Source organism: Populus euphratica, unplaced genomic scaffold (assembly GCF_000495115.2).
Source record: "Populus euphratica unplaced genomic scaffold, PopEup_1.0 scaffold1343.1, whole genome shotgun sequence".
Taxonomy (NCBI): domain Eukaryota; kingdom Viridiplantae; phylum Streptophyta; class Magnoliopsida; order Malpighiales; family Salicaceae; genus Populus; species Populus euphratica.
In genome coordinates this window covers 8,280-22,417 of record NW_011501214.1, presented here as the reverse complement: position 1 = coordinate 22,417, position 14,138 = coordinate 8,280, and the positions used below count along the sequence as shown (strand labels likewise).

General features: G+C 33.5%; 1 protein-coding gene across 1 annotated transcript; it reads right to left on the bottom strand.

Annotated features, from left to right (window-relative positions):
* Nucleotides 1-710: 710 nt before the first annotated feature.
* Nucleotides 711-11,233, bottom strand: LOC105117453 (cullin-4-like). The gene is made up of 17 exons (XM_011015115.1): nt 10,882-11,233; nt 9,923-10,038; nt 9,454-9,800; nt 8,760-8,940; nt 8,491-8,613; nt 8,111-8,398; nt 4,069-4,194; nt 3,830-3,931; nt 3,689-3,742; nt 2,787-2,893; nt 2,625-2,685; nt 2,415-2,546; nt 2,149-2,286; nt 1,955-2,035; nt 1,683-1,763; nt 1,495-1,575; nt 711-1,276 (listed from the first exon to the last, which is right to left on the bottom strand). Exons 1-17 carry the CDS (start codon nt 11,183-11,185, stop codon nt 1,163-1,165), a joined length of 2,436 nt encoding a protein of 811 aa, XP_011013417.1. The 5' UTR covers nt 11,186-11,233; the 3' UTR covers nt 711-1,162.
* Between the last annotated feature and the right edge of the window lie 2,905 nt (nt 11,234-14,138).

The following is a 14,138-nucleotide window of genomic DNA, read 5'->3' as shown; positions in this document are numbered from 1 at the left end:
AGATCAAATCTATAAGTGGGACTTGCTGAAGAAAATAAAATTTAGTTCAACTTGCTGAAGAAGATTTAGTCGAGAAAATCATACCTTAACACCACCTCTGATATTTCGCGTTCGACTCTTGTAATCCAAGCACCTTCTACTTAATTTATCACTCAACTATAACACCTTAACACACTATAGAAGGAAAACATATCCGTGGATGACCATAAGAATTGGAATTTTTCCTCAATGAACAAATTAAAACATGATCAATCATGTAAATTCCAAGCAAACTCGCAAAACCTAGAAGATAATGGAAACTGTTCATTCTGCATGGCGCTATGGCTAGGCCTTTCATGTTAGAATTTAACGCTCGGACACAAAATCGGCAAATATCTTACGTCCATCATTTTTTTTTTAAAAAAAAAAAACCTTAATTTAGGCGCAAACACATGTTCATATCTTGTTGTGTCAAACAAAGTTAGTTTCGTTATACTCAACGCCTAAGCCCACCTATTAAGTTGCACGTCACGACTAGCTGAGCTTGTTTCGGAGCCTTTACGAGGAATCAACGAGCACAGAAAATGTGCGAATTAGATTGAATCGATCAGTAACAATTGAACAAGGTTTGGGACTATATTGATAATAGGATTTATACGGGTGAAGCTACCTATAAAATTTAAGATGAAATTAAAGGAACCAAGGTAGTAAAATCAGAACAAAGGGCAACATGAGAACTATGCCTTCAAATGCAACAACAGCTGTTGAATAAGAATAAAACCATGAGCTCGATTTGAACATCAATCGTAAAGTTCGAGGTGTAAGTAAACATGCATCATCCCCAGTCCTATTAAAGCTCCATCATTCTTATTATGGCTGGTGAAAATGCCAGTTTGCTTCTCACCTCTCCTGTCTCTCGCATAAGCCACTCCTGGGAGCGGAGCTTCATTTCCCCTTGTCTTTTGAATCAAATTCCCCCCTTTATCTCAGGCGACTCAGAGAACATATAACAGCAGAGCAAGTAATGGACTGCGGCAGAATACGATTTACAACTACAGTGTTGATTGCAGCAAAAATAAACTACATACTGTACATTAATCTGACCACGAGGGAACACCTGCCTCTTGGATGGGACGGAAGTTTCCCGTGCCATTTACAAGGACAGAATTGGTGTGGCAGTGTGTTAGGCCAAGTAATTGTATATTTGAGGGTTGTTCTTGTCTCGCTCCAGGTATTCCCTGTCGATAAGGCTTTCTATCCTTTTCTTCAAATCAGCTGGCTTTATAGGAAACTTCAGCTGTTTGCAACATAAAATATTTGTTTCATAAATATCAATATCCAGCAAGAAAGTTTCAGAACTGGGTAAAGTTTGCCTCCCAATTTCATTCATCTACCAAAGGGACCAATCACAGTACATTTAGGTGACGTTTCATAAAATAAAACAAAGAGATGATCAGTAACCCACAAAATCTGGATTCATCCCTACTCCAGAAAAATAAAATGAAGCAGATTTACCTGCTGGAATAGTTCAGTTATAAGAAGCGTGTGACTGAGCACTTTCCTTGTCTTCATTATCCGAACAATTGCAGCATCAACCTGTAACATATTAGGCAGTATCACAAATATTACATCCAGCAATTTCACGTCTTTGTTGAATTTTCATTACAAGAAACTGATTTTATTAAAAATGAGTGAAGGTTAACCTGGTATTGACGATCCTGAAACACTCTCTCAGTGGTGCTTGTGTTCTCTTCTACAGTTTCCTTCATCTGGATTGCATTGACCTGCATCCCAAAACAAGTGTTACCTCAAAGATCCAAAATACGACTGGCAAAGAAAAAGCATGGAAGTACCTTAATAATTATAAAAGCACTTTACTTGACAAGGTCAACTCTTTGCATTAGTCATGCTCATGCAAGTAGGAGGGAAAAAAAAAAAAAACTATTTTGACTGTAGATAGGTATGAAACTGATACCTTTATTCGATAGAGTGGAGCTGTAAATCCTTCATTGAACACAAAGGAATCATCCTCCTCCACATCCCTCCCTTTGGGCAGCTGTAAACCATAAATTTTATAATAAGGAAAAAAGGGATGAGCAAAACCCAACATTTAACAATTTTATCAGCATTTGTAAGATCTCACACACGATGCAGTTAATCATTGCCTACCTTTTGCAGAACCCGAACTTTTCCACATGCCAGAGACTGCAAAGTTCTTCTAAGCTCCTTGTCCTCTATGCCAGTAGAGTCTTTGATATCTTGAAAACTAAGCTTTTGGGCATCATTAAACAGCATCAGAACAACAGTCTGGAGTAGAAGGCATGAGATGGCAAACAATTAGAACATGCCCACTTACGCAGATCACATCCATAAAAACAAATGAATAGTAAGAGACAATGTAAAGGGCAATGCATTGAAAACTAAAAAAGACCAACCTGAAATAGAGAAACTGCCAGCTCCTTTTTACCTTTAGGAAACTCAGCTTTCAATACACAATGACCCAATGAGTTTTGCCACATTAAGCGCCTTCCACTATACTTGCTTAAGTAGAATTCTTTGAATATATCCTATATACAAGGCAATTGTTCATTCAATATTTTAGTTGCTGAAGATGTGGGAGAAACATTAGGCCTTTTGCAAAATACCTGATAAACATTCAGCTCATGAGGAAGCCTAACATCCATGGGTGGATATGTGGGCCAGTACCTGCATTCCCGCCAACCAAATAAATTAAAGTTCTGTAGGAATTAAGGAACTAAAAATACAAATTTTACATCAAATACAAAAAAGAAGGATCTAAAACCAACCCAGTGGTTAAAACATGTACACTCATTTCAATCCCTGATGGAAGTTTTGTCCTGGCCTGAGATGATTGTCTGAAAGACTCATTTATCTCCTTTGATAGTTCAATATCCTGAAAAAGCACCACCAAGACAAAGAAAATGATAAAAATGTAGCTGTCTTCATCACCGGTAATCCATATGAAGTTACTAAATGAAAGAAAGAGGATATTAGGATTTAATAGATACAATGGCATATAGAACCTCAATTCTAAATCTAAGAAATTCAAAGGAATGGTTTCTTCCCAAAAATAAAATTCAACAAACAAAAATTCATGTATGAAACCAGCATCAAGAATATGCATTTTTTTTCCTCAGGGAAACAATTTTATCATTGTACATGCACGTTACTGAGTTCAAACTTTAATTCTCCTAACATTTCAACTACCTTCAGGAAATGACACAACCCTGTGTCACTCATGGAGTCCAATCATGAACCATTTCAACAGACATGTTATATTATGTATATATAAACCACACATTCAGCAGTCAAGAAATGTGTTTACAGACATTGAGAATCAAAGTTTACATTTACTTTTTATCTTTATAATTATTTCTGTTTTAGATGCACGTGCAAGCAATGTTCAAGGGATTGGGAGTTAGAGGCAAAAGTAGCACATGCACTCATGTAATGTGGGAAAACTGAAAATGAGTGAGGGATATAAAGTTTCTCCGTGTTAATCTGAGCTTCATCCAATTACTATTGCAACCTCTGTTAGTGTATTTGACATGAAAGCATTGCCAGGGGCATGAGGGCTTCACAAAATTTATGTTGTATAACAATAAATTACAATCCTCGAATTAGAAGTTACAGTGAGAAAAGTAGAAGAAAGACGAGTCGTTGATGAACTAGTATAAATAGTGCAGACCTTAAACATTCCTTCAAGCTTGTTTGTAAACTGGCTACCACATTCAGTTTTAAGCTGCAATGACAACACAAACATATTGATTTCATTGATAGAAGAAAAGGATTCAGAAAACATTTAATCATAAAAGTTGTTGTGCTTAACCTTAGATATCATAGATTTCTCTGCATCAATAGAAGCACTTTTTCGCAACAGCAGTCTTTTTGCAAGATCCTTCTTATAAAATGCTTCAAAGACATCCTTACCCTTCATAAAACAAAAGAAAAAGAAGATGCACGTATCTCAGCATCATTTTGTTTTGTACAATACCAAAAACATGATAGTAAGGAAAAACCTGGTGAGCTAGTAGCGAAAACACTGACTTCATTGACACATAAGATTACCTGAATAAACCTGAATAAAACCAAAACTTTATCAAGTGTACCCTCCAACTCTTCCTCAGAAGTACCCTTATTCCCAGCACGAAGCTTCTCGTCCAAAAACTTTGCAATCAGCTCAGCAGGACGGTTCTATCAAATGGAGAACAAAATTAGAAATTTAGGAAGTTAAAAACAACACTATAGAATAAGTATTGACTGCCAACTAATAAAACACATAGAACAATGAAAAACAGCAATTTATGGGATTTCATCATCTACGGTTGACAAACTATTAGATATCATGTGTGCACCAAAATCTTTTGCCAACAAACAGAGTTGTGCAAGATTAAATTGTATTTCCATGACAAAATCAACTATCACCAGAAACTAGTGAAAAAACAACATAGAAAGCACCCTCAAGAATGATATACATTTGTTTTGGCATGGGTGTGAGGTTGTGTTATTTCGGATGTCTTCCAAATGGAATCAACACGTTGCATCATATAACTTTATATTTTAGTCCTATTGTAAACCATAAGAAATCACTAGTATTTTCTGACGTCAATTAATGATCATAAAAGCATAGGGAAAGCGTGCAACCTCCTTGTGCACTGAAAGAATACAAGTCACATGGAATATCATTACTGGGGTTTTTGCGTATATACAAAACATCTAATAATATGAACCACAACAAAGAAGAAGAGCATTAAGAAAAAAAAAAGGAAAAGAACGGCAATCTTCAAAAGCCCAATGACCACCCTAATAATAATCTATTATTGCCTAAATACCCATTTCTATGAATTCCAACAGACACATCATGAACTTCTTTTCAAATTACAGCCTAATGCCGAGGAGGATTTTTTCAGTTGGTCATCAACTTAGCAGCTGCCTAGCCTTGTTACATGCTTGGGCCCCAATAGGTGTGAAAATAGCACTGTCCTTGTCATGTTTAAAGATATTTTATCTCACTAAAGCAACTTCAAGCTGATTTAAGCGAAAAAATAAAACAAGTAAACAAAAACGCTTGAAGAATGTTTTTTTTCCATGGCTATCTTGTGATTACTTCACAGAAAAATGAATGTTCTTCCAATGTGATATGCTTGGCTGATCATTAAACATGTAAATTGTAGAACTCAAAAAACTCAATTTATTGAATATGTAATTTCCCACGATAAAGAAATCAGACAGCTGTTTTCTCCTCTCCACCTCTGCTTCTCCCCAATGAAAAGAATGCCATAAATAGTAACTTTGATTCATGGATGAGGATGAAAATAACAAGGACCAAGCACTTAACCCAAACAGTTTAGTGTTTCTTTATTTCTTTTTCTTTTTTTCTGCACAGTATTGAGGTATATATCCAAATTCAATGATGAATTATGTACGCATATCCTCTAGCATCGATAAGGGAGCTATGCATCAAGGAGGCTTTCCCAAGGGATTAAAAAACATACAGAAAAACTTATAGGAAACTTTGTCTCGTTCATTCCTAATTAGAAATGCTGGAAGGACATTACAGAGCAAGAGATAATACCTTTCCACAAGGAAGAACAAGCATAGGAAAAACACTCAGAAGAAATACACTATAGACAAGAACATTTTATTTTATTAGTTAAAGAAAGGAAGGTAAACACACATGGAAGAACACTGATGACCCATTTGGCTTACTACTTAAAAAACCACACAACAATTTGATAAAATTATAAGTGACTTGGGCAACTGGCCAACTGTAACTTGTTCTTTCTGAACTAATAAAATATACATAACATCTTCAATGGAATTTCTGACACTGATAAATATTTGCTTCATGCAAGACCCAATTTTGTCTCTAACCCATAGCCTTTTTATAACCCAGTCATTTTACTTTGAGATCCCCTAGGTCAAAATCAAAACCTAGAAATTCTATATTTTCCCATAACCTATCCCCAGTGCTGTTAATGGTGCACCTTAGGTGCTAAGCACAAACCTAGGGGAGGCACCATAAACAAGGAACAAGGGTCTGCTCAAAACGCACCAGGAAAAAAAATAAAAAAAATAACATTTGCTAGATGAAGATGTCATCTATTTCTTTTTCATATCAAGTTTTATAAGGTTATGTGAAAGATATTTAGAAGTTTAGGTGATATTAGTTATGATCTACAGTGGTTTCTACCAAGAAAAAAAAAGACACTTTAGAGACTTTTCAGCCACATTCTTATGGCCACACAAGTTTTACGGAGGATATTTTGTAAGCAGAGGAAAGATTCGATTTATGATTCCCCCACCCCAAAAAAATAACGAGAGAGAGAAGGGAAAAACCATCATATATTAGGTATTATAGGCATGTGCCTTGCTTTGCTCAAGTGTACAACTAGGCTCCGACAGTCCTTAGCACTTACCTGACACAGTGCTATTTCTGACATAGCTTAACCAATAAATAAGCAGTTGTAACACCTGTTCAGTATTGATGTGTAGGGATGTGCAGCAGCAGCTACTGAGCTATAGTTTGAAATGAAAGTAGCACTAGTAGAAGCACTGTTAGGTAACCAACTACTGCAGTTTAAAAAAATTATATTTTTACATGATAGACTTGACTTCAAGTTCCTTTGTTTTTGGTTGAACACAGGTACCTTACTTTGATCCAAAAACAAAGCAATTCCTTTATAAGAGGTTAATGTTTTCTTTTTTTGTTCAAGAAAGATCACCTCAACCAGTGCCCATTTCATACTGGAGAAGCCAGTGTATGAACAAGGATTAATTTTACATCCCCACCAGCTACTCTAGGTTGGAGGGTGGGTCATGGCATGGAAGTTATATGCACCTTTCCATACTTTGAATCAGGTGTGCTTCACATAATTTCCTCAGCAATATTGGGCTTTGATGTTATTTATCATGCACTTCTAGGACCTGAGACTCTTGAAGAATCTTTTCCATTTTTTGTTGTGTACGGTAAGATAGAAATAAAATGACACCAATTTTAGGTGTTCACATAATCTTTCTAGCTATAGGTGCTTTTCTTATATTATTCAAAGCTCTATACTTTTAAGGAACAAAAGTGACTAAAAGAAGCTGAGAGCAATAGCAACCAAACTACTTTTTCTCTCTCCATCAAATTACCCAGAGAATCCCACTCTACAATTTTCCAAGGAAAGATACTGCATGATAAATTGTACCACAGGACATTTTCTTAATGTGTTACTTTTGGTAGAAAACTAGCATATGATCCCAACACCAATTTTGATTGAACAGTAGTCTGATTCTATCAATAAAAGATGTGCCATTTTGTTGAATAACACTGCAAATGCAAATCACTGCATTAAATTTAAAGCTAAATTAATCTAACTTTCACCACTCTAATATTGTCCATTTATATTGCAAATTCTACCATTAACCACTTCAGATATGTCAGTATGTATGCTGCAAATTTAACAATTAAAATACTTCAGACATTTCTGAAGCCCAGAAAAGTTTTACCTTAGCCTCACCAGATCTGCTAACTAAGAGTCATTTGGTGACATTTCTTTAACAATTACATTTAAGCCTGCCTTTATGGCATTTAAAGTATTTTAAGAAAACATGTTAGAACATTCATGGAAAATTCAATCGCTATTTTTTCCTCTCTTACCAGCATTAACTTTTTAGGTACCAATAATTACTTTTTAACAAAAAAAAAAAAATCAATGCATAATCAATAGACATAAGTATGGAGTAAAAGGTTGAAAATACCTATCATTTGCTGGAAAATTTCATTCATATTTTTATCTCCATTTTAGTATTTCTAAAAGGCAAGTAACGATGTTCATTTGATTGTTGTTTACTTTCCTAACTCCTCATTTACCTTTTATTTTACTCGTCTTTCCATTTTCTTTCAACATGACAATGGTGAGGTTTGATTACCAGAATTTACTGTAAATTGTATGTGAAAAAGTATTTCATTTTTTTCTCTATTCTTTTAGAAAATTTTCAAGAACCTTTATAGTTATTTCAAACATTTTGTAGTAATCTCATGCAGCACACAGGTGATAAGCTTGATGAATACAATCAAATTTTAGAAAGAATTAAGATCAGACCAACAGAGCAACAGACTAACCTGGCGAAGATTAATTAGATGCTCAAATGCATCCTTTATGGTGATGCAAAATCCTTCATTCTTGGAGAAGCTTTCTTCCCATATTGAGTCAAGAGAAGCCTTAAATTCTAACAGGGAGGAAACCATATCTTTGTCCTTCTCTTCGTCCATGACAATGCCCTGCCCGGTTCTTCTGATGTACATGCTAAGGGCCTGCCTTAATGACTCAAGGGCATTGACCCTTAAAAACAATGAGTACATTGTCTGAAGGTCCTTAATCCGATGTCCATCCATCAGCATCATGAACCCCTGGACAGAAGAGAGAAACAAATGATTATTCAAGCAATGAAAATAGATTGCACTTTTGAAGGAAGCTATGTATAACTAAAGGGCATTTTCACCTTATCAAGTATTGCAGATATATGGCGTTCAAGTAGCTGCGTTTCTGCAGTTGCTATTAGTGGCTTTTTAGTGCTTGCATCAATGTAAATATTACATCGATCTTGTTCTTCATTCAATCTTGACTGCAGGAACATGTAACCCACCAAATGTTCCAGGGGTAAACAAATATTAAGTAAAAGAAATAAAATAAAAGCTGCAGATAAAAGCAAAAGTGATTTTCATATTCCACTTTAATCCCGGATAATATCAGAGGAAAAACAAAAGGCACCTCCACATGCTTCAAGTAATCTGGAACATCCGATTGCTGCATGTATTTCATGCCTTCAGCAGCATAGAATTCAGATGTGCACTCAAGGAAAGGTCTTTCAAAACTTTCTGCATAAATTCCTAGTGAAGTGAACATCTTCAAGAGATGGTCAAGGAGAGATCTATCAGCTGATTCACCTAATCTGCAATCACAGAAAAAGGATCTCTATGAAGTGTCCAAGAAGTAAACTATAATACTTCAAAATACTCCAATAATCTAATGTCACAAAGTTCTCAATTGCAAGATTTGTGACCACTCCATAAATTGATCTCCTATATCCTAGAAACAAGTTTCCTTTTTCCAATCCGTGGGAAAGGGAGTGGAATGATTTACTTCCAAGGTTTGCAGATATTTAGTTTTCATTTATTGGCAATTCATTCTGTCACTACAAGTTTCATAATCAAACTGGAGAATGAAAGCATGTCTTCATGTTACAACTTGCAAGTAGTCTGTTCCAGTCAAATATTGATACGAGTTCATCAAACTCAACTCTTATTAGCACCAATGTTATTTGTAGAAATACTTTTGAAAGAAATTTAAAGAACAAATAAACATACAGGACACAGAAGTTGCCAGGATAGATGTGAAACACATTGACAGAAAACCAGAAATCTGAAATATATGCTAGACTAAATATTTTAGTTTACAGAAGTACCTTTCCCTCTCAATCATTCGCAAGATGCCAGTGACAGTTTTGTGCTCAACTTCAGGACACAAAGAAAGATGTTTGCGGAAAAGCTGCAAGCCCATGTCCCACAATGAACGCACATTTGGTGTTTGTTTCACATATGTTCTGTCCAGATACAAGGCTATGCCACGGATCATCAACATCTGGTCACAGAGATCCTTCCAGCACGTTGCAACAAGTTTTAAGAAAACCTCCAAATCTGGGCTTTGACCAACTAAGGATTGTAAGGCAGCAGATACATGTTCTTCACACTCCTTTTCAATTCGTAGATAAAGATTCCCCCCCATCTTATGCAGGCACAGATCATTGACAGCCTAATGACAACATCATGGTTCATCCCAAAATCAACCAAAAACACATCAGGGTAGAAAAATTATATGTTGAGTTGAAACAAGGATAGGATGAAACAATGAGAAAAAATTTTTAGCAGTCATACCTGATAAAGCTTCTCTAAGTCACAAGGAGCTGGTTGTTTCAAGAATATAGCCTTAATAGCTGACTGCAGCTTTGCCCATGTATCCTCCTCAAAATTTGTGGGCAGAGTTGGTTTAGCTTCAATGAACACAATAATCAGTTAAACGGTAAAACATATCTGGCTAAATTTTTACAAGGAACTGTAATTTCATAATCTAGATTTCACTGCCACTACTAAATTCAATGGATTCAATTCATTCATAAGCATAACAAAATTGGAAGCAGAAGAACATAGCTCATTAATGAAGAATGAAACACCAATTCATCAACTAGAATCTACTGTATTAATGTTTACAAATCATTCCCTAAGAATTCATTCATTCCATGGTGTACCAAAGCACTTGCCCCATTGTCATGCACGATAATGAGGTGTTACAATTGACCTTGAAGAGTTTGGGCTCAAGAAGAAGTGTTAACAGGAAGTGCTAAGTTAATGAGAAAAAGAAGAGATGCTAGGAAGACATAATCGAACAAAAAACAATCATAGCTATTTCCAAGATTTTGGATAGTATATATAGAAACTAACATTGAAAAACATAGAATTATTATGAACAATTCATGTAAACAAGGTGTAAATACTTAGCAGCAAATTGAATAGATGACAAATTCTGAAAAACGAAAGCCCAAAAGAAGCTACGAGGTCTAACAGAACTGCAATCAATTTCCCAGATCAAAAATTGAAAGTTATCATAAGTTTCTCATAAAATTTGTATTTATAATAATCAAAACACTGAAATCAATAGCTCAGTTCACTCCTAAGATGAAATCACACCAACGTGTTAAGCTAAGTAGCAACGAGATCCCAATATCCAAAAAAAAAATTCTACACTGAACAACCCATCATGTTAATCACACCAAAAACCCACATTAATTTTTTAATATATAAGCAAAACCCATGATTGAGCAGTTGTTAGTAGTTACCCTTGACGAGCTTGATGACGAGCTTCTTGGCGGGCTGTGGAAGAGTAGCTTTTTTGCGAGACAAATTAGCGGCGGCGGGAGGAGGGCGGTAGTCGACGAGCTTGGGATCGTCATCGAGAGACATGGAGGAAGGATCGAAGACGACGTCATCGGAGTGATGACGGCCGTTTTTGTTGTAGTCGAGAGGTGAGCAGGCGGAGGCGGCCTGACACTTAGCCTTCTTCATTGGAGGGTAAGTATTAGAGGTGGAAGTACCGGCGGTGCTAGTAGTGGCTGTGGCTGAGCGTTTGGTGGGGAGAGACATTAACAAAATAAAGTGATCTGTGTATGTTATTAAGAGGGCATCGTATTAAAATGAAGATTTGAGAACGAAAATAGAGAGTTTTGATAAAGACATCCTCTCGGTAACTCATTTTTATTTTACCCTTGGTGCTAGTGTGTGTATTGTTTTTTACTATAGCTCTTCTGTTTTCCTACTTATTTGCTGCTTCTAATGAGTAAATTTTTTATTTTACAATTTGTTTTTTGAACTTTGCTTCTTGCATAGACTGTCATTACAATATTAAAATTTAAATAAAAAAATAAAAACCCAATGCTCCACTTCTGATATAATGATTATTTTGTCATTCTTATCATTATTTAATTAATTTGAATAAATTAATTTTATTATATTTTTTTAGCATAAAAAAAATTTAATTACCTAAAAAAATTATATAAAGGGGTTAATTTGTCCCTTGAATTTCTTAAACATAGTGAATATTTTCATTTTTTTTACATATATTTTTTTTAATAAAATTAGGTTGATTTAGGTTATTCAATTTTATTTTATTTTTTTTAATAAAATTAGGTTGACTTAGGTTATTTGATAATTTACCAGAAAAATATTATTAAAAATAAATATTTAACATGTGCATTACACATATATAGTCAACAGTAACCAAATGTTGCATTCATTGGTGGTATCTAAATCCTTATCCCTTTAATGTTAAGCAGTGTGCATGGTTAACCAAGTTTTAGTTCCATGCCATAAAACTTTTTTTTTTAATTTTGTTATTTTTTATTTGATATTTATACCTAGTCTTTCAAATTCTCATAGCAATCTTTTAATTTTATTTTTTTCAATTTTATCTGTATTTTTTTATTATTAATTATTTGAAATAATTTATAAAATTGAAATTTTTTTCAATATCATTCTCCTTTAATTTTTTTTTTCACATGTCAAATTTAGTCCTCACAAACTCACTCATTCTTTTTATTATTATTTATTTTATTTGAGATAATTTTTAAAATTGAATTTTTTTACTACTTCATCCTCCTTCAGTTTTTTCTTATTAGATTTGATTATTATTTTTTATTTCTATTTATTTACTTTGAAAAAATTTGAAATTAATATTATTTTTTTGATTTCTTCCTTTAACAATAAATTAATTGGGAATTAAGTTTCATGATTAGTGTAGATCTAGGATTTCACAAGTTGGGAGTTTTATAGATTAACCTAAGTTCAGGAAATTCACTTACATTTGCTTGGTTTTGTTTTCCTTTTTTTAAAGTTCAAGTATTTTTTAGTTTCATCCTTTAACAATTATTTAATTAGAAATTAGACTCTGTTATTTTTCATTTACTTTTTATTGGATTTTTTCACTAATTTTGAAAAATAATCCAAGTTATGTTGCCTTTCAATATTGGGTGATGCAAACCTTTTGAACATGTAGTCAAGTAATGATTAGTACTTAAAAGTGCATGTTTATCAAGGTTTTATATTATTATTTTGCACTTAAAGTATAAATAGCTCCTTAACTAGAGCATGTTTTATAATATCATGTCTAATATTATAAGATACCTTTAATTTATGGTAAATATTCATCTTAAATGCAAACTTATTACATAAATAAAAATCATTGATTGATGAGTTTAATTACTGAAATTAAAAAGATAAAGAAGGGGCTAAATTTAGAAAAGAGATGTTGGTGTAGTCCAAACTAGAACACTGTTAAATCATTGGGTCATATCTGGAGTTGGAGAACTTAAATTTAGGTCTGCTCTATATGGATTGAAGCTAAAACATAGGCCTAAAACTTTCATAGGAGTCCAAGATTCAAAAAGGTCATTTCAAGTTCAAATTGTAGCAACAACAGAGAAGTCTGAATATGTCCTACAACCTAGATAATATTCAGTGTTTAGCCCATATCTCGAGTTCTAGAAGTCTAAATGATCTCAATTATTTCTGCTGGAAAGATGAGACAATTTTCTTTAACTTTCATGAATTAAGTCTGTTCAAATTCTGATGTTAGCAATGACGATTTGTTCAGACTAGAAGATAATGATTGTTATAAAGTCAAGATATTGTCACCCACTCAATAATTAGTACAAATCAATAGTTTCTAATTTTGACCTATAAAAAAAGGCATTTTCCATGCATTTAAGTATCTTGGTTTTAAGATCAAGATCATGTTTTTACTCTTTTTCTATATATTTTTGTAATGCTTAAGTTTTGCTTTCATTAATCTCTTGTTTATGTTTTTCATTTCCTTTCCTTTATTTAGTTAACTTATATCTTATTTATGTTCTTATCTTATTTATTTATGTTTCTTTTTTTTAATATGTTTAGTTAAGTTTATTATGTCAAGGTGAAAAGATTACACTAATGGTGTAAGAATATTTATAGTGTAAACTTAAACGGACTTTAATATGTAACACTAACATGTTTTGTATTTGTTATCTTGTTCACTTTTAATACTCTAAAATCTTTAAAACTTTCAAACAAATAACGATCAATATACCTTTGTTGGATGTTATTAAATAGATTACTTTTTATACTTAATTTTTGAAAGATCTATGTACTATGAAAAGAAAACTGAATGTAAAAAAGAAAATATTTTTATTCAAACAAGTAAGTGTCATTCTTCAGAACAATGATGCTTTGTAATTTAAAGACCCTGATTATCTTACAATTTCTTGCTTTATTGGAGAACATAAAATTGAGAGAGTTTTACTTCATCTTGGAGTTAGTTTGAATTTACTTTCATATTCAGTTTTTCAGAATCTCAATTTAGGTGAGTTAAAACCAACTTCTATAACTCTCTTCTTCCTGATAGGTTTGTAAAAAATGCCTAGAGAAATAATTGAAGATGTGTTAGTGACACGACCAAAAAATTGATATCTTCTCACAAGTGCCGAAGTGTAGAAGTAATAAATAACTCAGCAAGACCGGGGTCGAACCACAAAAAGATTAATTGTATAAATTATAGATAACAATA

Bases quoted from the DNA above. Each gene is read 5' to 3' on its own strand.
- LOC105117453 (XM_011015115.1), bottom strand. From the start codon at position 11,185: ATGTCTCTCCCCACCAAACGCTCAGCCACAGCCACTACTAGCACCGCC. The intron at 9,801-9,922 runs GTATGACTGCTA...TGTTGTCATTAG, and splicing joins ACTTAGAGAAGCTTTATCAG to GCTGTCAATGATCTGTGCCT. The intron at 3,743-3,829 runs GTTAAGCACAAC...TTGTCATTGCAG, and splicing joins AGAAATCTATGATATCTAAG to CTTAAAACTGAATGTGGTAG.